Here is a 26,739-nt window from a genome sequence, read left to right as displayed (position 1 = left end):
TGTTTGGTGGTACTGACTGTTTGTACACGGAATTTAACTTCTTGTATGAAATAACATTTATTTGAATAATTCGTGATACTCTGTTTATTTTATGCTGCACTGTACCTGTTTATGTATATATTATTCGGAGATGATGATAAAAACAAAAATCGTTTAGAACATTTTCTTCTCTTTTTTTCCGTGCTTTTATTATGTGGTAACAATGTTAATATCGGAGGCTATTGTTTGAGAGCTAGTGAATGAATTAAATAGTTGTGAAGATGTTGTTGCATAGAGAATATGGAAATCGGAAAAGAGTTTGATGTGTACTTGGTAAAGTTTTTTAATGTTTCTTTGATTCGCATTATACAGATTGTTTTTAAATTTCATATTCATGTCAGTTGAGTACCACACTACCTTGATTCGCTTTGTACATTTCAGAGTTACAAGGACTATTTATCATTTATAATCCCTTTTACAATTGCAACTCAATCGTATAATGGTACACAAAGTACCAGATCCGTTGAAACTTTGCCAGGCCCGTTGTGTTCTCTCCAACACTTACTTTTGTCTTGTTTCCAAGCATTTCAAATCATTTCTCACATCTTATTAAATTACGTTTCTTGTTAATTCACTTTCGTAAATTCAATTCAATAAATTTTGGCTGTTTTAGGTCTTCTATATTGCTCCCAGGTTACAAATTTCACTTCAAATTTATTCAGACATGTGTTCCACATTAACGATTTTTGTTGTGTTGAAATGGAAGGTGATGCTAAACAACCCTAACAATAAAAATGGAAATTATAAACAATAAATCCTATCAACATACTCAGTGAGGAGTCGACGGAGATGGTTTGACAGTTTTTCCCAATCGTTTGTAGCTTTCCTTGTAGAGATATACAATTTCAAAGGGAAGGAAAAAATGGAAAGAGCAAGGATATGAAATCCATCGTATGAATCTCTCGTTCTTGTATATTTCACAATCTACAAAATTGGCGTAGACCGCATTTTTCTGTACAAGGTATAATGCAACAACAGTTTTTAACATTCTAAACACAGTCATATATAAGAAGCTTGTACTGACATTTGACATGTTAAACACTTTTAAACTTGAAAGTATGGTGGAAAGTTAGCCACTGTAGTTTGACGATTGTTTTTGCATGAAAATAATGAATCTTTTGACTAAAATTGTGTTATCTTGTGGTGATCACAGCAGATGTTGTCAGGGCCTATTTTTGGTTTTTTTTTTGGAAATTTTGGTAAAATTGCCAAAAATTTCCAAAAACTGAGATCGTCCAAAAATTTTTCCACAATTTCGAACAGTTTTGGCAACTCCTGAGCTCAGCCTTGTGTCTTAGCAGGCTCTAAATGATTTTGTGTGCTTACTGACGCTCTCATCTATCAAATTAATCATACTCGACTTCATTTGAAAGCTGATAGTGTCAAGAATCAACCAAAATCGTTGAGGGCCGGCTAAAACACAAGGCTGAGCTCATGAGTTGCCAAAACTGTTCGAAATTGTGGAAAAATTCGGTTTTTGGACGATCTCAGCTTTTAGAAATTTTTGGCAATTTTTTGGAAATTTTGGTAAAAATTTTCCAAAAAAATTACCAAAAATAGGCCCTGGATGTTGTTTCTGACACGTTAATAAATAGGGGTTTTGTGCACACGATGTGTTGCTGATACAATCTAGTGCGCAAAACAATCTCATTTACTACCTAGCTAGCAAAATAGCTTTTATAAATAACACTATTCCACCATCCCAATTCTACTGTTCAAACCGACTGAATAGTCGGCTGAGTAATTATGACAACGTGAGTGCATATTATGTATTTCTTAAGTATTTATTCTCACAATATTAAGAGTTTTCCCTTATCTCCCATGTCTCTTACATAATGTTTATGTACCAATAAATTAAGTTCTTTGTGGTAATTAGACCGCTTTAATGTTTTCCCCTAATTTATTCACGTTAGTTAGTAAACGGTGGTACAGTTCATTCAATATTTGTTTATTAAAATGAAGAGAAACACCATCACATGTTTGTTCAGAATTTTTTTTTTATGAAATAATAATCCGCACCGAACTAAATCTATTTGTCATTTGTGTTTACTGAATGCTGTATGTACCCCAACAAAAATGCGTCAATTTTCCTTTTCATCTAACTGCATTCAACGGTATTTTTTCAGTAGAACAATCGGTGAAAAAATCATGAACAAAAAAAGAACGAAGTCTGTTATCAGGCACCCCCCCTATTCCATGATTTTCTGATTCACGTCATGTATGGTCATAATCACGACCAATATACAAGAGTGACAAATATGCATTTTAATGAGCTGAAGCAATTATCGTCGATTGCATTTTTATCTGTAATTATTCCAGTCACATAGTATTTCCCTGAAAGCGTGTTATATGCAATGCCTGGTGATGTTAATAGCTTCGAACATCATATTTTTGTGTGAAAATATTATTATACCCGCCATTAGTCGTTCACGATGTTCTTCAAAGTGTTATGGGTTTACGACGATGGGTGAAATGAAATGTGACTTTTTTTTGTCGTCGTTGAGTTCCTTTTTAACATTTAAAAAGTTGACATCGTCGAGTGCTTTAATGTACTATTGGTTTTTTCAAATTGAATTAATAAAATGTTTTAATGTAAATGTCGCTTGATGTTTGTTTATAAATTTAATCGTTTTATGTTCGTATGGGGCACGATAACGCAACTCCGAAATTTTGAACATAAATTAATGAAACATTTTAAAAGACTGTCAGAGAGCCAACATGTTCGTCAAGTTCTTAATAATCGAGTCATTGAGTTCGGTTTGTATTATGTGATTATTTTACATAGAATCACAACATTCTCCGCCGAATGTTTGACTTCACACAAAGATGTCAAGAGATGCATTTCAAAGTTTTGAACAGCAATATCCAGTCAACGGAATCACGATAGGCCTTATCAACTTAACAAAAAAACTTTTTTGATTACATTACGGAAATAAATTATGAAACTTTTCGCACAACTTTGTTTGAGAACAAATATTCGTAGAATTGCTTTGCCGGGTCGAATTTCTAAACTGTGATTCGATCTACAACTTTAATTGTTTGATTCAAGTCATCTGGTCCGTATACATTTCAGCTCATTGTTTCTGTTTGTTCAGCTAGATATTTTCAACTAAAATCAAATTCAATTTGAAAGCCATTTATGTCTCCAATAAATGTTCACAACTTTATTTATGAAGGCAGTGAATATTACGGGTTAGACTTGAATTGGTTGTACAAAAATACAAATGTTCAGTGACCACATAAAGGTACAATCTAATGCATTACCTACCTTCCAGGCTTTAAAAGAGTCAATACATCGCTAAAATGTTAGTCAAAATAGCTCAAAATGTGGCTTACAGTAAACCAAGAAACCCCAGTCACTATGTGTGAATTCAGCATGACTTGTTTTCGTATGCTGTTAATTATGTAAATTGTGTAAATCAATTTACGATAGAAGAAAATTGCTTTGAAATTAAGCAAATTAGCTGTGTTGGTACAGAAACAGACTAGAAGTAGAGCACCCAACAACAACAAAAAAAAAACTTTTTTTTTCTTGTGTACGCACGCATAATTAACTTAATATGAAAAATCCCTCACCGCCATTATTATAATTGATGATTATCGGTCGAAAGCGTTCGCGTCGTACATAAATAATTTCTCAACGAAAACAAATTGAAAACTTAATTATGGTAACAAAATTATTAACGATAAAAAAAGCATTTACACCAAATATGGATCATTAAATAATTAAATTCTCGTTGAAATTGTAATTGAAGCAAGCGAAGGAGAGAGAGAGAAAAAATATGGTTAAAAGTGTTAAACAGAAGCAAAAATACAGACCGATTCAGTAACGTTGTATGCACACACTGCTCCCATATATCTACATAAAAATGAGTATTTTTGCGGTCCATTAAGAAAACGAATCAGCCCTATGATTCGTATTTTTAATAAATTAGACATGGTACAGCCCATAAAATTATACCGCACATCTTTTGTGAATGAACACTTTACTTTACATCTGACATTTTGGTGCACAATAAATCACGCGTAAATACGAGTTCAGGATAAATTGCAAACTTGAGAAGTAATACATCTCCTCAGTACAACAAAAAAAAAAAACGCCTTCGTGTGTTACATATTGTGCTTTGACATGGTTCATTTGTACGTTTTATTTCTGTTAATATTTTTTTGTTTGGTTGTTGTTGTAAGTTGTGCGCTGTTTTTTATTGCAAGTTTATTTAAATATTGTTGGTGTCTGGCTGGGCTCTGAATTCGACTGCTTTTGCATTTTTTTTTATTATTTCATTCTTTACCATAAATAAGTACTGAGCCTTACAAAAAATATTTTTTATTTATTATGGAATACGTATTGGTTTGCCAAGAAAAAGAAAACCATAAATGAATACATGTGAGTCAGCGTCTTGATTTCAGTTCATTTGAAAAAAAAAAAATGAGACTTATCCACAATTTGATCGTTTGCACCGCAACATACACACACGGAAATGTGTGTCGTTCTTTCTCGACTTTTATTATTCTTTTTTCCTGTGTTTTTATTTAATGCCAGTCGATTTGAAATGTGTATTTGAATGATGTGTGGTGTCGATTTATTTATGGGGTTGTTTATTTGTTATGCTTTAAAATTAAAAATGGGTTTTCAAACGCAGGAAATTATAACAAAATGGTTTTCAGTTGTTTTTGCTACTGTTTTGGGTTTCATTTGTTTTGTTTGTTTATTTATTTTTTTGCTTTAATGGTACCATACGACATACGACTCTTTCCATGGGTCTGAAACATTCTAATTTGTTGCATTTTTTTATCCAAAGTATTTCCTGTATGGCACTCGCATTTACTTATTTCATATGTCAAACAACTCTTTCATTCCCATTGTCATAAAAAAAAATGACTGGCAAAAATACGAAAACCTTTTAGGAATATTATTGCACATCCAATAAAAGCCTCAGATAAGTTAGCACAAAAAAAAAATTGCTGGCAATGCAGAAACAGCTTTTGCTAATATCGAAAATGCCATCATCCATCTGAGAAAAAGCTACCGTTTTGCTGTTATGAATGTTTTCTCTGGTACACTTTAGTGGTGCACACACATTTTATTTTTACTTTTTCCAAGACTCCACCGAAAGTGTGTAGGTTACACACAGTATGCATTGTGTAAAAATGATAAAAAGGTTGAGATGGTTTGTTGTGTGTTTCAGTCTTTTGTATATTTTACAAATAAAAATGAATAAAAGCAAAAATGCCATAACTGCACCGTCATGAAGGTATATAGATATATGTATATGGTACACTAACCACAATCATTACGATCCGTACATATATCCATAAGTTTTTCAGTAATGGAAAATATTGTTTTGTATTCACTTCTTTGTGTAAACGGAAAAATATTTCTGAGGTTGCTATCTTGGCGCTATCTCACTTATTGTTCATCCTTCTGAATACTTTGGTGCAATATTTTATTTATCTATCCACCGTCAATATTTCAATTTTACTCGTACCAGTCTCAGTACTTACATTTTATCTAAGTATATTTGATGCCAAGTGATGACAGTAAAGCACATAATACTGGTATACAACATATGATATAACACAAACAAACAAGTCTGTGTATCTCGTGCTAAAATTCTTCTCATAAATTTAAAATTAAAAAAAAAATCGCATCTGAGGCATTTGCTTTATTTTTAAGTAGTCACGAGTCACGACAAAGTTCTTCTGTCTTTTGTAAATGCATAGGGATATCACGACCAACAATATGTCTCTTGTAATGCTCAAATATCTGCAGCACGACTCGCTTTTGTTTGGTTAATAATTTCATTTTGTGGAAATTTCGAATTAATTTTTTTTTTAATGGAAAATCCTAGTCATTAACCGTTAGTAATACACTCGTACTCTGTTTCGATATGAGTTAAGTTTAGGGTATATTATGCAATAAAAACAAATACTAAACACAAGGAAATGAATGACTTCGGGGAAATGTTACAATAAAATCCAACTGTGTCCACTCTATTTCAAATATGAACGAAAACGTATTACTCATGGTAATAACATTGCATCCGAAATTATAACCGAAAAAATTAACGTTCGAATTAAATCATAACGAGCTAAATAAATATCTGTCTTATTCTGACCACATATAGTGTTTTCAAAGACCAAACAAAAAAAGAGAGCTAAAACAACCTTGTTATTTATAGGCAAGCACACGGTTTAATACACGAGGCTTGTTAAACATCTAGATATGTATATACCTTCCATATATACTTCTATAATCGTATGCAATCGAAATGTTTCTTTTTTTTTCTTACAAGAACATCAACAGCAAAATGTTAAATATTGTGTAGCTGCAGGTCCTCTCTTACCAATCGTTTGTATAAATTGAAAAATATCTATAAGCAAAGCATATTTTGAACAAACCAAGTGGGTAACATAATGACCATCAAGATGCATATAGCGATTCAACGAACGAGATATATATATACGAGAGAAAAAAAAGCGATCGTGAAACAACACACAAAAAAAAATCTTACAGCAGGCACAAAGAAGTTAAAAAAGAGTAAATCACTAAAAACAAACACTAAGATAAGAGGACAACGATTATACTTGCTAAACCGTCTGGCGTGTTTATGTTTGCTTAATTAAAAATTATGGGATTTTCGATGGTTTTGGCGATTCGCTAATTGAAACAAAATAAAAATTCGTTTAACCCAGTGACAGAAAGTGGAAGCAGAATGATAATTTTAAATGAAATGGCCAGCCGTATCGGTCTTTAAATTTCTGATATTTATATTTGTGGGTGTTTGGGTTCGTTGAATGTATAAAAAGAAGTCATTTCTATCGAATTATAGAATTTATATAAAAAAAAATCGATTCCAATAAATTTCCCATAAAACTTTTATGAATTGAAAAAATCAACAGAGGAAGAAAGAAAAAACATTAAATCTCGTACAGGCCAGTCGATATTTTATTTTATTATGAAGATTAACCTGTCTGTTTTGTTCTGTGGCTAAGGACTTATACAAGTTTTGAAACGCTTCGTATGTGTCAATCATAATTGTCTTTTTTCGAATAGCATTTCGTTCATTCTAATGTTACCCAAAATAAATTCAACAAAATTGTTGCCGTGTAAAATCATTTATGTCTGGCATAGTCTGGCATGTTACATGGTTTTAACGAGATTTAGGTCGTTAAAATCAAATATTTTGATGGATCATTCATTCTAAACTTTAGAATTCATTTCTTAGGCTAATCCGTTATTAACATTACGTTTGTTCGAATAAATAGTACAATAATAAGGCAACGTTACATAAAATAGGATCAACCTATCGAAGCGATAGATCTACAAAAATTTTCTAAAATCTTGAAGATCTACAAAAATCTTGACTCACATTTGCACAGTTTCAAATATGTCTTAAACAAAACCGTAGTTCCAACAACTTACCAATGTAAAACTGTTTTCTACTGGATAAATATCACAGGAAATATTCACCAACTGAACACGTCTTTCATATTCAACAACTGACTTAAATTTTATGCTCGTCAAATCGTTCATCCACACACTTCTCCATAGATCAATGTAGGCTCAACATGGTTTCGGTGCTAATAGAGCATCTATTTTGTAAAATTTAATGAGTTTCATTTTAATTACCCAAGCCAGATCAGCGGGTAACATCAACTGAGCCAACCGTAATTTACATTACATTTATAAAGAAAATTCTCCGAAATGAACTTTAACATTGAACTTATAATCTGCTATCATCAAAGGCAGTTGCGTTTCACATTTAGTCGGTTCGAGCGCTATTTTTCAGACAGATACCATTTTGATGTTAAAAATTAAACGACTCTCTGCCACCACCATCTTTCAATTATAACTTATTCTAGTGATTATAATCTACCCCATACCCAGCTCATATTTTCCACACTTTCATACCATTCGTCATATTGCAGTCTAAGTTATCCTTCCAATTGTTAGAGAAATGTCTACCTATTTCGTAGAATGTGTAGACGAAGATGGTTCAATCATTGAACAAAGAATAAATAAGCCCACACAGATTTCTCTAAATGACCATGAAATTCGAAAAAATATCCATGGAAAATGACATTCCATTTTTATTTTATTTTTAAAAATTTTTCTCTCTCCCAAATATTGAATGTCCATTGTTTGCAATAAGATTTTTCGAACCTTTTTTTACACGCTTTGTTCGAAATTTTAATGTTTTGTCACAAAACGTATAAATATTGTGCTCATAAATAATGGGTTTTGTGTATTTAGGTGTCAAATTTGCGCATTATTTCATTTCCTTGGTGGGATTCATACGGCATACATCGTCGATATGTACCTTTCCCCCAAAAAAAAACGTTTTTTTTTCGTGATCGACTTACTTCGTTTAATAATTCCGTTGATTGAAAGTCAGGGTCTTATGACAGAAATGAATTTCTCTTTCTTATTTTGTAACAACTTATAAAAGCGAAAATTTGTAAGAGTTTGCGGTGAGAGCGAAGCGAGAGCCGTAATTAACACGAGTTTTTTTTTTGAAATTGTGCTGTTTAAAGATGAACACGATGTAGAAAGATTGATAAGAAGACTAGAATAATTAATGAATTATTAAAATTTCTATAAATTAACTCAGCCAAGGGACCTGACCAAGCCAAGAGGTGGGATCCTAGTTCTTTTGATCATATTTTTCCAACAAAGATTTTAATTCTTTCAAAATTTATTTGAATGGAAGTGTTAGCTATAATTGTATTCGAGTCTTTAAATGCCGAAATAGAACGAAGAAAGAAATAATCCTATGGCCTTGCCTTTATAAAGTCGTATTTCACCAACTAATTAATATGACTAACTAATTGACCCTTCAGCACAGAAAGAATAATTTTTTTTTATGTATGTTTGAGAAGCGCAGCATTATAAACTGCCTCCAGCATTATTATGATTAATTATACTCCCAGAGTATCCCAGTAACGTAATATCTATGTGTAATAAAGTAAACTCTCAGTGGGAGACATTATGTAGAAAAATATAGAAAAAAATTAAAAACACATTTATCAATCACATATAAGTATGATTGTCCAATAAATTTATGAAATATAATGGTAAGCGAAACGCACCGCATTAGTGGCGCATTCGGCGAAAGACAAACATTACCAAATTTTTTTTTCTTGCTGTTTTGTTATTGTTCGTGTGCGTTAGATTTTTAATAAATATTTTATCACACCGAAAAAAAGTCATTTATATCCCCATAGATAAACACTGTAATAATAACCCCTATGACGCATATCATACACAACAATCGGTTATATTGCATTCATTTATCATGGAACAATTGCAATGCAGTTATACTCTTGCAATAACGTTCGGTTATTTTATCGTGTGAAAGGCGCTCAACCATACCGTCCCAAAGTGTTAAAGATGAAAAGTTTTATCTGTATGGATGCACAACATATTTACCATATTAAATTCCATTCGCTGTGCAAAATAGTCTATGAATGGGAAAACGAGTATATTTCAATTAAATGGTAGCCTCGGGGGGTTTCTAAAATCATGTACACATGATTCACAAAATGGGAGGTTTGTCAATTGGTCGACCAAATACATATTTTATCAAAATGGTTTATGTCATATGCAGTTGAAGATCCCTCTTATTCCATTTTATCCTTTTGTTATCATCTTGGTTAGACGACGGTTTAATACAAATTTTTTTTCGGTGGTTATGAGTATGTTTGGGGTCGGTTCGTTGGTGGATAATCTAATTTCAAAGGCGTTTACGCACGGTACTAAATATAACGTCAACGGTTTATGACGATTTATGATCTATAAAACGTTCTTTAATCATCGCCAAATATTCCTCTCCTCAAGTTTAATTAAATTTAAAAAAAAGAAGAATTTTTATCGATATTCGTGTTTCAAGATTTATAAGGACATCTGTTACAGCAAGCAACATGAGTGGGAACATTGAGCGTTGGTTTCATATTCCATAAAACACATGGTTGAATGAAAGCTGGACCGCTAATTTGAACAAAGTTTGCTTGTTCAAAAGTTACCACAATTTAAATGGTCGTACCTGTTAATCTATTGTTATATTCCAAGTTCACTCAGAAAGTGAATAGCGTCCAATCAAGAAACGTCTTACAACTAAAACTACATTCAGCCCACGAAGCCCCGTATAATAAAATATTATAGGAAAATGCAATGAACTGTGAAAATATTAAATAAATGCAACGGTCGAGTGATTCTTGTAAAAACAAAATTGGTTTCTGTTTTTTATACTGCTTCGGTTGTGCGAAAATACTTGGCTAACACGAAACTACGACGACCACTGAATTGGCTTGGCACTGAAAATAATTTTTATAGAAATATCATTGGTGCTCTCAATGGAATTCAATTATATTAAATTACACCTACGAAGGTAGGTCGGCTTTGTTGAGCACATTCGAGGGTTCAATAATGGAGTTCTTATTTAGGGTTCAAGTATCAAAAATGTATTCGCTTTATATTGTGTAAATACTGGTCATATTCGCAGGACTGTACCGCAACATAATAAAATGCAGAAAATGCAATTATACATTCAATGAATCGCAACAAAGTTTTGTGTTTCTTTGCAAAAATTGTTTCGCTTTTAAGAGATCGTAAAGAAAGTCTGAACGCAAACCCGTATGCTGCATTATTTACTCACTTTACTAAATGCAACATAAAAATGAAAATCTAATTTGCATGAAATTGAATTTAAAAGGCAAAACAAGGAAAACGTTTCAGTTTCAAACAACTTAACCTTATGTATGCAGATTTACTCTTGTTTTTCGTTTCTCATGCACATTGTGCAAAAGTCTATTTATATTATTCTCTGTTGTTTATTAAATTCAATAAAATGTCGCTGAACAACACCAGTGATATTCAATTACGAATACACAACAAACTTGTTAGGACTATCCTTATAGGTTAACATCATACTGGTCGATATGTGTACACCACACGTCTATATGCATTTTGCGACGGAGTTTAAGATTATTTTCGAACACACTCTCCGATTGTTCCGTAGAAATTGTATTATGGGATTACTTATTCTTAGCAAATTATCTTTGGATGATTAAATTTTCGGTTCAAAAATATATAAAAAGAAGAAGAAAAAAAATGAAAATGTGAAGCACGCAAAGGTATTGTATTAAAATACTACATCGTATACTCACACCATGGCGAGTAATTCGATATTCTGTCGGGGTTTCAAATTACATTTAATAGGTTTCTTACGTGAATTTGTTCGGAAAAGACATTTGTCAGTTCTTAATGCTGTCATGAAATTATTCTCATTTTGAAGAAAATGAAACGAACTTCATAACTCCGTCAGCAGCACACTCATATACATTATGAAGGGAAAGGTTTTTTTTTTGTCGTCGCCGTCGTTATTATTTCCAATATTTCACGCTTTAATACCATTTCACATTTTAAAAACAAATCGACGGCTTTGAAGTTTTTAAGCATCCCCTGGAAATGGTTTCCATCTGATGTACGTCCATCGTTTAAACGATGATTGCTCGATTGAAAAAAAAGCCTTAGGGTTACAGTCATTTCAGAGTAGCAATGTCTTCATAATATGTCTAATCAAAATGCATAGATCCTTTGGGATCAAAAGTCAAACTGACGTTTTAAACGTCAAACCCAAGTAATAAACGAAATGATCAAAAAATCCCTTTTTATTCTTAATTCTCTTTCAATAAAGCAATTTAAGTTGTGTTAAGAAGAAAAACAAGAATTAGGACTCTTTTCTCACGTTGGTTTGACGTTTTAAACGTCACTTTACCATATGGAATAGACCGCATTTTGATTCACAATTTCCAGTGGATACGACAGACGATTTTATATCTATTTTCGCAAATAGATTTTAACAATCAGATGACTCATAATCACTTTCGATTGAAAATGCTTTATAACAAGATTTGCACTTGGAATTTGCACGAAATGTGTCAATCATTCATCCGAACGGAACTGTATTGTTCCGATTGTTTGCTGGTGTTGTTAAATGTAAATAATGTGGCAAAGATTTTTTTTATAAAAGAATTTTTCAACAGCAAAATTGGATCAACAGTGTGGTGGTCGAGACATAAATCGTACATCTGTTTTCTGTGTTATGCACATACACATACGCTGTGTCGCAAATCGTACCATTCATTCAAATAAAAGTACAGTTTGACAATTCAGTTTGAATTGAATGGAAATACTGAGTCAATAAAACGGTTATTATCACACATATCAATTTGTACATATTTTTGCTATGTGTACCCGTCGAATGGCAAATTGTTACAACAATAATTATTACGATAAATTTGATATTTATATATGTTCACTCTCCCCCCATTTGGTTATTCTTTCCATTTACCATAAACTTATAAAACGCACATGTCACAATTCCATAATGAAATTCAATTTATGCGTCACTCAACATCAACGCCTTTTATTCCTTTCATATTTTTTTTTATTTGTGCAGCGACAGAAAAAAAACAGCTAGGAATGAAAAAGAAGACGAAAAAAAACTATGTTTTGAGTGGTAGATAAATACATCAAAAACAGAGTTCCTTCAATTGCGATTGTCTGCATTATATACCATCTAAACAAACAGACTTTTATGAAAAATGATTGAAACATAAAATTGAACAAATAATGACGAGAGCGATAGATAATTGATGAAAATGTTGCGACACTCTCAAATTTCCTTGTGAGGAGGAATTGTGTGTCAGAAATTTTGGGGCCCATCCGGAGTGGCGCCGAGTATACGGCAACGATTGCCCGCATGGGAAAGTTTTTTGGGGGAAAACGCCCCTATGAAATGAGAGGATAGTTTTAACATTTAATTGCCAAGTATTGATCAAACTTTGGTTCTGAACATCAATTTATCTTGGGCAAAACCAAAGTCGCGCATCTACCATTCCAACCTCTGATAGACGAGTTTTTGCATCAAAGACTGTCTTTGTTAAGCATTATATTCACATCCATAAGCTGAACAGACCTCTTAATTGACTGAAGAAAATCTCTCAGTGAGTTTTCCTTCCCAGTCATTACATGGTTTAGTTTTATTAACCTTTTCATAATTTCCAAGGGGGACAGATTCATATTTTTTCTGAATGGTGTTGTTCCAACAATTTTTGGAGTTAATAAAAAAATCCTTGTTTTTCTTTTCGAAATTACCTAAACATAAACATAACTGACTGTGAACAATGATCAATGAGCGTGTACTAAAAAAAAAATGAAATGTGTAACGAAATGTGTAATATCCAAAATAGCTGGAAACGAAAACAAATATTTGAACTTAAACAAAACGTGTGTGTGACATAGTTGATTTTATAAAGTTCTACACTAACGAACAGCACACAATGATTTTAAGACAAATATTCTTGTTTGTAAATTAAACATAATTCTCTGTTTTTTCTCTCCATTCTTCAGCTTTTTTTATTTAACCAGCCAATATGGAAGAAACTAAAATAATAAAATTTAAATTGGTTTCAAATCGTAAGTGGAATTATAAATATTAAAACGAATTTCAGTCAGAGATATCAACTCAGCTCGAAGAAAAATTTTTTTTTTTCGTCAAATTTATGACATGTTTGATGGGCATTCATAAATTCATCTAATAATTACTTATTGGAACTTAACTAATTAAATTGATGTCTCAGAATCGTAAATTAAACTTCTTTACCATTTATATATTGAATTGCTTCAATGATGATCGACGAGGTGATTCGTCTCTCGCAGAGAGAGACCATTAAATTTTTGTCTGATATTTACGATTCGTTGAATCCGCTGAAACGAGCAAATTTTTATTACATTTGTCGGTTAAGTTTGATTTTCGGATGGAAGTTTTTGGGTATGACCGAATAAATAACAGTTCTCTGATGGCATTTATATCTATATAAGCAGAAGTGGTGGAATACGAAAAAAAAATCTTTTACCATAAAATAAATCAATGATCGCTAACGTAAACAAATAATTATCTAACTAAATGTGCAACATTTTTATTTCTTCGTTATTGCCTCCCTCATATGTGATTATGGCTTTTATTTGTCTACAATAGAGAACGTCAGCTTTCTCGACGGTAATTTACTGTAAACCCTAACTTTCGTCGCTACTCTCTAAAACAAAGTTAATGCTCTCTCTGCCATTGTCATGCAAATGAATGTAGGAAGGTAGTGACTGACAGCTGGAAGAAATATGATTTTTACAGAGACATTCGACGATAAACATCATTCGCTACAAAAACCAACACTTGTGTAGTCTGCAACTTGAAATTGCTATTTTCTTTAAATCACTCAATTGAGTTTAAAGATCAAATAAATTTTTTTCAAGTTGATTATCACTAGCTCATATCAGATCTATCAATTTCATAGATAAAATTCTGATCCCTTTAGAGTAATAATCACAAAATCAGTTTGACATGTTCCAGTTGTAAGTTAGACACGTGGTACGATTGATGATTGTCGTTGAATATCGTAGTGTAAAGTGAATAGATTCCTAGCTCAATTTCGTTTGCTCCTCAGATCTGCTAATTCGTTCCAGTATCAAAATATCCAACCTCACTATGGGAGTAATAATCACAAAATCAATAAAATTTAATTCAAAAGCTCAATGGTCAACATTATTGACTCAGAATTAACGTTGGGGTCATTGTAAGCGTTATTGTTACCGGTGGAACATAGCGTTAGCTAAGGTTCTCTAATACCTTGTTGTAACATAGCGTTAGCTGACGTTCTCTAATATCTTTATACCAATTCGACGTTAAATAAATATTCTTTTTTTTAAGATATAAAATTTATTATTACAAATTTACATAGTCGTTCATGTAGCTGGATAGTGGATGTATATATAAAATTATGGAATGACAAGATGAACTGAGTAAATATTTTTTTTTGGAGAATTGCTGTGAAAGAGTAAAAATACATTTTGTGGAATGATTGATGAAGATTGATGAGCAATTTTTTTTTACCTAAAGATGTTTTTTTATATAAAATATAAAAATAAATTGAGCGTATAAGTTCTTCGTTGGAATATTATAAACAAATAACGAAAAGGATGTTTTGATACACCCAAGAACATCAATTATAATGGTCAGAGTAATTTGGGTTGAAAGCACTTGAATCTCAATTTCGGAAGAAAACCATTCTTTTTTCACTGACCATCAACTGGTCAACTGGTCATCATTGTCATCTTTGTAAAAATGAGTTTTCTGAATCAACATGAATTACTGATTTAATCAGAGAACAGTTGCAATTGAATGGACAATGAATTCTATCTCTGAACTTCGTTCTCATTCTACAGTGACTAACATTTTAAAACCAGCCACTGAATGGTTCTTTTATTTTTCTATGTTTTTGAGTGTTTAAAATATCATAATGTCAGTGGTTCGTTCCTTGGTTCCAAGATCAGATGTGACCAGGACAGGGGCGCCGACTTCTAAGGACAAGCGAGGCTCGGGCACCACTACTCGAATGATGAGCACCACTACATCTTTCCAGTTTTACTTGAAAGAGCACCACTACTACCAGATTCGCTTGTTGTATGAGCACCACTACTCCCAAACACAAGTCGGCGTCCCTGGACCAGGAACATATCAAAATTATGGAAATACAAGAAGTTCTCAGATTGGTCGGTTTTAGAATGTTAGTCACTGTTAGTCAAAATCCGATAGGACAAGAAGATTTTTATTGCAAATATTTTTAATATTTCAAATATTTTTGCCTCGCTGGTCTGGTGTGGCGTGCTTACGTATCTTTTTTATACACCCGACAGATATTTTAAATTTAATATTTTATTTGTCCCTGTGGTATACGGTAAAGGGTTTCGGTTGGGAAAGCTTCAGATATTTTCGTAGCACCACTTTATATATTCAAATTTTAGGAAAATTCCTTTTCTTATCGTAGGACCATCTTCACTGCTTACGAAATTGTTATTACCTTGGATGTTGTGAAAAATATATGAAAAAAAAAATAATCCACAAAACGGCTACCAAGCGGGAACTAAAATGTATGTCCCGAGAGGTATTTTAAACGATTTTACTCGAAGTGATGAGTTTTTAGTTCAATAAAGTGTGTATCGGAGGAGCCTCTCGGAATGTCCTTTAAATTCAAATCGATCGCACGGTAATCTGATCAAATTACAAGGTTACCACAGAAGGCACAAGCGACAACGACACTGTACATTTTACTTCCACGAACAGTCGTTAATATATAACCAAAATAGGTAGAAGTAATGTTATATTTTTCAAATCCCACTCATAATCCATTCTACCGACCGAAACATACATTTTATTTGTCTCTTGACAAATAATTGCCTCGCAGCCACCATTAAATTCGTTAATTTATTCGATTTATTTTTGTATTATGACAGCAGGAATTATTCTGCATCTTTACGATTGACGTTATTATTGTTGTTCTTTATGTGTTAAGCAGCCACATTGCCTCCAACTCGATATACATTCATATCGGATCGAATGGGTTAGCATTGGTGAAAATGTATTATTGAAGAACATAAAACAGCTACGAATTAGTTGTTGTGGTTTCTCATTCTAGATGTAAAAAAAATTAATAATTTTCGTGTTACCTAATGTGCCATTGGCAAAACAACACAATTTATTCAAGGAGAGATAGGAAAAATAATATCGAGAGAAACAAAAAGAAATCTTTTAATTCTTCAATTTCTGAAATTAAAGTTAATCACAAAGAAAGAAAAGTAAAAAAAAAGCCATGATGTTGGTTTAGCGCCATTCACAATGCATTTTATATTTATAACGAGAGTAATAATGTGTTCAAGCACACCAACGGATTTAAAACGAATTTATTGTCTGGTTTCAATTATTACGCTCCTCATCCTGTTAAATACTTTCGAACGTTACATGAACAATAACAACATTCAGATGAACGTTTTAAATGGTGGTGATGATTTATGTGTTTCACAACTCTATCTCCATTCACTTATATATTCCGTACCGATTCTTTTTCAGACTGATTCCCTGTGTGATGTGCTTGTTATGTGTATATATGTTTGTATAATACGTCTAACGTAGAAATTTTACTGTGATGAAGTATGGTAACAATTAAAATGCCTTCGGAAAATTGAAAAATATGAGGTCTTAACATAAAATTAAGTGATTAATGCTATTACGTTTTGAGAAGGAAAAGGGAGTGTAATTGAAACATACCGCTTATACTTCTTCACATCATATTATGAATGGATCCGTATACGTAATGTTAAACCAGTTGAACTCTAAATTTTTGTTCTGAATTATAAACATGTGATAATCAATTATATGGCAGAGACTTATAAAAAATCTTAATAATTTGTGACACTTCTTCACAAGGTGTTTTGTATCACATGAGTTATTATTTTTTTCAGCTCGTAGTCTCAATGAGACGATCCAATTAAATGGATTTTGTTTTTTCTTTTAAAAAACTTAGCTAATGAGAAGGAATTTTATTCTCTCTTTTTTTTTCCTGTGTTGCCATAAGCGTAAATACTCACATTCACATGTAATACGAGGCATCATAAACTTTGGAAATAATTTATATTTCGAACAAGACGTAGAAGAAAAAGAAAGAAAAACATTTTTATTGCCACCCGTATGCATTACGAACAATAAATACACACATAGGATGGAGCACATTCAAGCCACCTATGGCTTTTTTTTTAACGGAACGTATACCCAACCAAAAATTTATAATATAAATAAATCAATAAAATTAAATAAATGTTTTTCTAATCTTTCGAAAATAATCGCCAATAATTTACTTGTAAAAGAGCGGTTATATTCAAATTTCTGTCTCAGCGGGAGCAGAACCAACTGCGCGCGTTCTCGAAGACTATTGATATATTTTGTGGCATCGTCAATGAAGTATATTTGTTTTATTTTCAATATTTTTGTTTTTTTCTTAAATAAAAAGAAGAAAAAAAAATTAAATTTCACTAAAGTTACGAATACGAATTTTTGAGTTCATATCGTTTGTTGAATGTGAAATCAGAAAAACGGTTCCGAATGTATTTATATGGGAAATGGTTTTGGGAATGGGTACTCTAGATGGTGTGGTTGTTGAAATGTTGAACTCAATTTGCTTGTTGATTTATGTAAAGTAAAAAGTCGATGGAAGAGTTACAGAAAATCAAAATATTATGATACATTTGCTTGTTTTGAATTCAAATTAATTTATTTATTTCCAGCGACCGATAGATTTACTTGTGTGTTGTATATATTTGGTCTGTATGTTTCTTCATCTGTAATCCCTGATTCAGAACCGAAATGAAGTGTGGTTTTATGGTTTATTTTGAAAACATTCCATGTGAGACTTTCGGGAATATTTCAGTCAATGTATTACAACTGGGGAACCAGAAACGATATTATCGTTTTTTTGGACGATAGTATCGTCTAAAAAACGATATTATCGTCCAAAAAAATTTCATCCAGGACGATAATATCGTCTAAATTGAAAAATTTTAAAATATTTTCAGGACGATATTATCGTTTTCTTGACGATATTATCGTTTAAAAAAACGATAATATCGTTTTTAAACGATAATTTCGTTTTTTTGGACGATACTATCGTTTTTTTGATGATACTATCGTCTAAAAAACGATATTATCGTTCAAAAAACGATATTATCGTTTTTTTGACGATAATATCGTCCTGGATGAAAATATCCGCTGGACGATATTATCGTTATTTTCTTTTTCTGAACAAATTTATCGTTATTTTGGACGATATTATCGTCCTGGTCGATAATTTTTGGGACGATAATATCGTTTTTAATTAATTTATTTTTTTAAATTTGAGAATTTTTATTTTAAATAAATTAAAAACGATATTATCGTCCTGGACGATATTATCGTTTTTTAAACAATAGTATCTCGTCCTGGACGATATTATCGTTTAAAAAAACGATAATATCGCCCAGGACGATATTATCGTTTTGGACGATATTATCGTACAGAAAACGAAAATATCCATTAGATTTTCTAGAACGGTAATATCGTCCAGAAAACGATAATATTTTAGAATTTTTCAATTTAGACGATATTATCGTCCTGGATGAAAATTTTTTGGGCGGTAATATCGTTTTTTTGGACGATAGTATCGTCTAAAAAACGATAATATCGTGCCTGACGATATTGATGGTGTAGAAATGTCCCGCCACCAATTTTCGGTAACGCGATCAAAAAAATTCTAGTCAAACTATTGGGTCAAATGATTTTCTATTAATTTTTCAATTGATTTATGTTACTTCATGTGCTAGCTGTTTTAAAATTCCGAGGTTATCATTTTACAGACTGATAAATAAAACAGAACGAAATGTTTGATTTGTTTTGTTTTTTTAATTGATTCAACTGTTTGCTGCAGAAGATAACCATCGAATAAACAACGTCTAATTCTGAATTCAATGGTCAATAAACACGCATTTTAAAAGCAAAAAATCTCTTGTTTCGCCAACATTTTTATTGCGAAGAAACAATTATCAAATCAACAACCCCGCACCGAAAAAGGCAATCACTCTCACGAAAAGTAAACAGACGTAAAGGATAATTATACGTTTATAACACAATGTTAAACAATTATGGAAATAAAATATTGCATTTCGAGGCACCAGACCAGAAGAATATGATGATGATGGTGCATAAAGGCAGCAGAAAAGAAAGATTAAGAAAACGTTGGTATATAATTTCATTCTTGTTAACTTGTCTTGAAAACAAGCTGTGAGTTTGATCTTCTTCTTTTTTGTTTTCATCCTCGTTCATCTTGTTTGCTTCAGACCATTTTCATATTTACTCTTTTATTGATGCACATCATAAATAATTTTTTTTCCTCTGTTTCTTGTGTCTTCAACAAGTAAAAAAACAAAAGATTTTTATTCACAGCATGATCTGGAAAAAAAATATATTTAAATTTCGAAATGTAAATGCATTCACCCATAAGAAACGTGTCCTTTCCATTTCTAACATTTAATAGAATTTGACTTCAGCTATGAAATTTCTAAAACATTTCCTTCTTTTTTTCACGAAATGTTCATTTATCCAACCGATTATGATAGACTAAATGATTTAGGCAGCCGTTCGCACAGCCATGTTATATTAAATTTTCCAACGTCCCTCCTATTTAGTATTCACTCATCCATGTTCGTCTCTACAATTTTATACAATCTATATATGTATGACAAAACAAACAAAATGTGTCAAAACATTTTAATTTAAGCATAATTTATGCATACGTTCACGTGTTCAGGTTATAAGTATTTGCATAACAAAGACAATGTTGTATTCCGAAAAGTTATGCGTCGTCGATTTCCTGATTTATTGATTCTACTCGAAAAAGTAACACAATAAACAAAATTTAATATATTTGAGCAGTGTTGCCCCTGAAGTGATGGCATTTTTGTAAAGCACTCTAGGTTTGAATAGTCAGGAAATTACGTACAATTGAATTAATTGGTTTGGAATGATCCAGGTAAATGCATTGACGTTGATACTAGTAATACTGTGACAATCGAAAAGTGTTCATGGAGAGTCTTGTTAATCGTCCTTGTTGTGAACTTTGTATTTTGCCAAGTGTGCAGCTCGAGTCGAGGGGGGGATGCAGACACACAAGGCAAAATACAACGTTCCAAACAACCTTACTTGGCAAAGGAACAAATGATGGAAATGGTTCCTATTGTGTTCACCGACCTCGGCCTCGTCTCACACAAGAAGTATCATTTCCATCATTGACCGATTGGTATGTAAACGTTCTAAAAACCGTACAATGTTTAAGGTACAAATTTATTGTTTGCTTGTGAGCAGCCAAAAAGTTTTCGAAACACGTTTTTGTCAATTAATTTTAATTCAATCAAGACATCAATTCCATTGCTTTCTTGTTGCTTTTATGACTCCTCATTATAATTTTCCATGTATTTATCTTCTACATGAGCTAACACACGCAACAAAAACACTACGTTCATCTGACATACCTATGCGACAGTCAAAGTGATTGATTGAAACGTTTAAGACAATGACATTTTGATTTCAGAATGCACTCGCACTGTGTGTTAGTCTCGTTTTTATATCACTTTTTCTTCGCTTTATTTGATTCGAATATTATTTCGGGATAAAATGTAAAACGACGATTTATCTTCGATGTCAAATCACCAGACACATACAAAGAGGCAAAGAGATATGAGATGTGTCAGAAAATAAGCACCACATTATATGTTGTCATTTGTTTTATAAAAACAGAGGAACACCACCAAAAAGACACAAATCTCTCTGTTCATTGAATTAACGATTTATGTGAGTTCACTTGTTAAAGTTTAAATTTGGAAATAAACACTGACTTCCAGGCAGGCCATATTGAATCAATTAAAATGTGTCCAACAAAACATACTCCGTGGATAATAGCTTCGAAACCTCTTAATGGCAACAAAAAAGAACTTTGTGGCAACGCTGCTTTCAGTGGATATGGTAAAAATAGACTTTCCAAATATATTTCAGCGAGACCTTAAATAATTTGGAAAATATTTTTATGGGGTGCGAAATGACATTAAAATGAATTTGATGTGTTCCATATTATTAAAATATCATCCCCGAAAATAGAATTTATATCGGCAGCTTGGTGTGCGGTTGGACCATTCACATTTTTTGGTGCAGACATGCCTCTTAGGCTTGGGTTTGGTAAATGTAAATAAACAAAACTCCAAACACAACACAAATAAAGAGACGAGAAATATCCTAAAAATCTCTTCCTCAATCGACTGTACAGCTTAGTGAAAATGTGGTATCATTTTAGAGATAAAGTTTTTTTTTTCGTCGTGTATAAGAATAAATAAAATCATTTGACAAAGTGCCTGTGGAGTGATTTATTGGTCAACGTTTTTTTTTTATTCTTATTTCGATTTGAGAAAAGGAACAGCAAATAAAGTGAACACACAAAAAAAAGGTTTCTCTTGAATATGTTTTAATAAATATATTTTCTTGTATGGGATAGTGAAGTTTGGAATCTTAAACGAAGGGAAACGACAACATCTCAGGTGACAAAAATTTCGTTCGTTTTTATTGATAGAAATCTGTTTTTATGTGATACATTAGACAGATAAAGGACTTTTCAGGAATGGATTTGAATTGATTAATATTTTTTTCACCTTACTTCGGTATATATACGTGCATAATAAGGCGTTTTGGGTCTTTTTTTGTTCTTAAGTTCTTACGGTGTGGGTGTTTTGATAGAAATTGTAGGAAACAATATTGGTAAAGTTTAGGCTTTTCTGCGTTAGTTGTAAATTACTCTTCAGGTTCGATCATTTTTCTTTGTTATACATAAATTCTGAATGGAACATCATTTGGGTCGTATATGTTTTAGTCATGTCCTTTGTTGAGGATAATTTATTCAACTTACTTATCATCGTTCATATAATGCTTCCACTCAACTCAACTATTATACAATTTATTCTGCAAATAAGAGCTGGGCTTTGTCATAGAATTTATTCGTAAATAACAAATGTGATGAACACTAAGGTAAAGAATTAAAATTTATCCTTTTCTCCTCGGATTCATCATAATCATTTTCACGGACCATCTTGGGGCAATCAGTTACTTCACAAACAGACAATTAACCTTAAATTTGTAGAAGAATTGTTGTCTATCAGTTTTAATGTTGTAAATAGAAGTTTTCCTTACTAAAAGCGAAGCACTAGCCGGTCAGAGGCGTTTTTTATATAAAACGCTTCTGAAAAACGTCTTTCTTGTTTACATAAGTCAGGAACAAGCTACTTAATTTATGTTAGTCGATGCATTGGGTAACTGAATTTGAACACGCTAGGTGAATGTCAATATGAGCGATGTGATATCGTGTGCATTATCTTAAAATGTAAAATTTCATTTTCCTTCTAAGTCGCTACTATGACATGTCCTGTAAGTATTAGTAAACGTTGAAATGTGTCGAAAACCGTGTTCATGTTTCAAGCAATACTTTCGACGCCCTCAGACTGTAAAAGTTATTTTCTTAACGCGAGCTAAAAGGCTGATTATTAGCGAGCCGGAGATTCGGTAAGAAAGACTTTCGGAATAAGTTAGGAAAAACGTTTTTCTCAACGATGTTGGAAATACGCTACGAATTCTTCATATTTCAACAGTAGTTAGGAAGAATCCATTTCATAACTCGGTATCCTCTGAAATAGTCCTGTTTTCGTGTGTTCGTTGACCTCGTCTTCGCCTCGGATCAATAAAGCTCAACCTTTTACCTTTTTATCCTCAGCTATGAAAGAATTATTAATTTTAAATATATTTGCACGAAGAGGTGCTTTGCATTTGATTGATGTCAACGAGGTTACATTGAATCAGGAAAAAAATCAATTCAAAGCATGTCTCATCTTCAGGAATTTGTTTTAGGAAACCTAAATTTCCTAAATTTAAGAATTCAAATTCAAAGGCTATTTTGGGAGTTTTTCCAAAAGTAAAATTAGGAATTTGATGGTACTAGACTCCTAAAAATAGGTGCTGTTCACGCATGTCAGCAGTCATATCTACTACTTCATTCGATGCAAGTATTCTAAAGAGATTGATTTGAAATCTTTTACTTCATTTTGAACATACATTTTGCTATGATATATTTTAGTCAGAACTTGTCGCTACTGAAGTCGTTTTCTATTACAGATGATAGTCGTATATAACAGAGTAACACGACAGTGTCACGACAGTGTTAAAGCAAAGATAATAGCAGTCATGGGAAAAATAGACAGCTGGAATATTATTTCTTATCGTATACATATGTTGTTCCGTGTTGACCTTAAACGAGAGATTCATTTCTAAGAGAAATTAAAATAAAAAAAAAAATTCAACATCATCGCTCAGTTCAAAGGCGCTTGTACTTAAAATTGAGCAATGAATAAGATTATCTACTGAGTAATACGGAAAATTTAATGAAACGGAGAGGGTAGAAAATTGGAACCAATGGACCTACTTGGCTTCTCGTTTTTCTTACCCAAGAGGATATTGTCTGAGATGATAAGGAGGAAGCTTTCTTTATTATCACTTCAAGAATTCATCTCTCTTCACAGTGCGTTAAACAATATGTTTTTGGATAAAAGAATTCAGAAGCCAAGTGAGAAAAGTTATTCGCTTTTTTCTGCAGTACTGTGGGACGTTCTTCATTAGATTTTAACGTTCAACGTTTCGGTCTTTTACTGGAAGTTCTCTCTTTTCACGAATTCAGCTTTGACGGTTTGAAAGTCTGAAATTTCATGTTCCTTTTTGTGCAGGAAATGCAAATGAGAAGGAAAAATATTCATGTTGATCTGTATGGAAATAATCAATAGATCGATTTGAAAGATAAACTTAAGTGAAAAATCAAACATCGGTCCCTTGGCACACATCTGAACTTCCTTGAAAAAAATGTTTATGTAAAAAACAGTCAACTGTTTATCGTGAAGATAACCAACTGTTTGTTTTTCTTTGCCATCAAAAAAGAATGGACATTTTGGACAGATGAATTGGTTGATTTCCATTACTACCTGCCTATCTACACATACCAACACTATAACGTTAATCTCAACAAACGTAACAGTCTCCAGAGAATTTAAATGCTTACAAGTCAACCCCCAATAGTTTTACAACCAACAAAATTTAAAAAAAAAAGAAGAAAAATCATTTCATGTGAACAGAGAGACTTATTCAAATTTCAAAGAAGTCAAAAAAATTGACTCCGAAAGATTTATGGTATTTTTGTTGGGTTTGCATCATCATAAATTTTGTTTTATTTAACAAATAAATTTTGAAAGCAAAAGGATCAGCGTGTACGTATGTGACAATATTTAATATCGAAATCGGGAATCGTTGATCTTTTTTCTGTATTGCATATTATGAGAATCTGTGACATAAAAATGTTTATTGCTTACAGACAGCAATTAAAACGGTTCGTGTTTCGGTTAGTGTTATACAAGACTCGAATTGACAAAATTTATGCGTCGGAGGATCTATTACGGTTTCGACAAAGGAAGGAAACAAAGCCTCGACTAAATTCAATTTAAGTAAAAAATAATATTTCATTGAGAAGAATGAGTAAAAACAACACTAACATGACAAGCCACTAATCCTCGGCTAATTCCTCTAATTTAGTAAAAACCCAGAATTAATCGCGCTTCAACGAAAATACAAATTTCTCGTTTCGATGGAAAGAATAACAGAGAGAGCCAAGAAAAACATTCCTCAACTCTTTTCTTAAAATAACAACAAGAGGAAAGGAATTTATGGTAAAAATAAAAATGGAATTGTCAAAAGCAACAATCGACGTTCTAATATATGGGAAACAAAGTGTGAGGTTATGTGATAATAACACAACAATTACTCGTCGAATATAATGGGGAAATTAGTTAGAAATTAAACTTACCCAATAGCCGCATCACTTCATGCTGATTCAGATAGAGATTCATGTGAGCTTGGGCTGCAGAAAATAGCAGAAATAATCCAAAATAAAAGCAATATTTTTGCGACATTTTGACAGATCAAATGTTATCAAACAATCTCACGGTATAGTCCAACACACACTATAGACAAATTTACTTATTTAGTCGATTCACTGTTGAGCACTTAAATCATAATTCAATTGGAAATTTAATTACATCTCCGGAACAATTAGTTTGCTTTTCGAATAACATTTATTTATTGCATCGGAAGGGAATCGTGTCCATTGACACGGTTTCTTCTATTATTTTGTACAGCTAACAACGGTTTCACTGGATTTTATTGACAAACTTATTGTTTATAAATCACACCGGATAGTCACGCGTTACGGCAGCAATCATTTAATCAGAAATAGTGAGTATTCGATTGATGAATGACAGAATTTAATTAAAATTTCAGAATAAACACAGAAACACGTCCACTCAGTGCGATGTGTAAAACTAAACTGATTTCAAAAGAATGAAGTAAATAAGTACATCGAACTGAAAATCGCTGTCAAAATGCGAATGGCGCGCCACCGCTTTCATACTAGTTTTCGAGTTGATTTTTATTGAAAAGAAGAACTTATGAGAACAATATGTGATTACATTATGCTGTTGATACCATTCCTTGTATGGTAAATTTCCTCGATTTTTTTTTTAATGACACAGTGAAGATTGGAGGAAAAACAGTACGATTACACTCACTCGATTACGAAAATGTGGCGAATTACTCGAATTTTAAAGAATAAAATTTTCCTCGACGAGGACCAGTTATTTCCTTACAAGAGCTGTCTTGATAATAGTACTGCAAGTGTATCCAAGCCGCAGAAGAATTTACCATTTTCATTGTACACAATTAGTTTATCTGATACTTGACGCTTCGTGTACTGGGCTCAGCCATTTAGGGGTTATATTATTTTAATGGAATTAAATTGTCAAAAATTCCCTGTTTACGTTTGCAATTTACGAGGTTGAATCGCTGAACAGAATTCGGGATTTTTTGAGAATTTTAAAGAATTATATGTTAGGCCCAGCTACCAGTCTAGAACACTCGCAGTGAACTAAATTTTACGTTTTTTTTTGATGAAACATGTATCATGTCCGGAGCGTTAGCAGAGGACTTGACGCAGTCTAACTTCCAAAAAAAGAACGAAGAAATTTTTTTGAGACGCGGCAACTATATATAGGCGAGAATTTAAGTTTCTTTCCTTTGGCCTACATCACCACAAATCCTATTCTATCTTATTCTCGCTTCAAATACGAGCAAAACGAGCTATCACTCG

The 26,739-nt window shown here is 32.3% G+C and overlaps 1 protein-coding gene and 1 long non-coding RNA gene across 2 annotated transcripts in view; one reads left to right on the top strand and one right to left on the bottom strand.

Moving 5' to 3' along the window:
- LOC119084654 (tyrosine-protein kinase Dnt-like) overlaps positions 1-25,936 on the bottom strand; it is a 42,365-nt gene extending 16,429 nt beyond the window's left edge. Inside the window, exon 1 of the mRNA XM_037194722.1 lies at positions 25,402-25,936. Within this exon, the coding sequence (XP_037050617.1) occupies positions 25,402-25,507 (106 nt within the window). The 5' untranslated portion in view covers positions 25,508-25,936. The remainder of the gene's footprint in view (positions 1-25,401) is intronic.
- On the top strand, positions 21,052-21,856 carry LOC119084656. Its single transcript, XR_005089108.1, has 3 exons — positions 21,052-21,311; positions 21,362-21,548; positions 21,615-21,856. It is a non-coding gene; the product is annotated as an uncharacterized LOC119084656 (long non-coding RNA).
- Positions 25,937-26,739: the final 803 nt, after the last annotated feature.

Source organism: Bradysia coprophila, unplaced genomic scaffold (assembly GCF_014529535.1).
Source record: "Bradysia coprophila strain Holo2 unplaced genomic scaffold, BU_Bcop_v1 contig_87, whole genome shotgun sequence".
Lineage (NCBI taxonomy): Eukaryota > Metazoa > Arthropoda > Insecta > Diptera > Sciaridae > Bradysia > Bradysia coprophila.
This window is presented reverse-complemented; position numbering and strand designations above follow the sequence as displayed.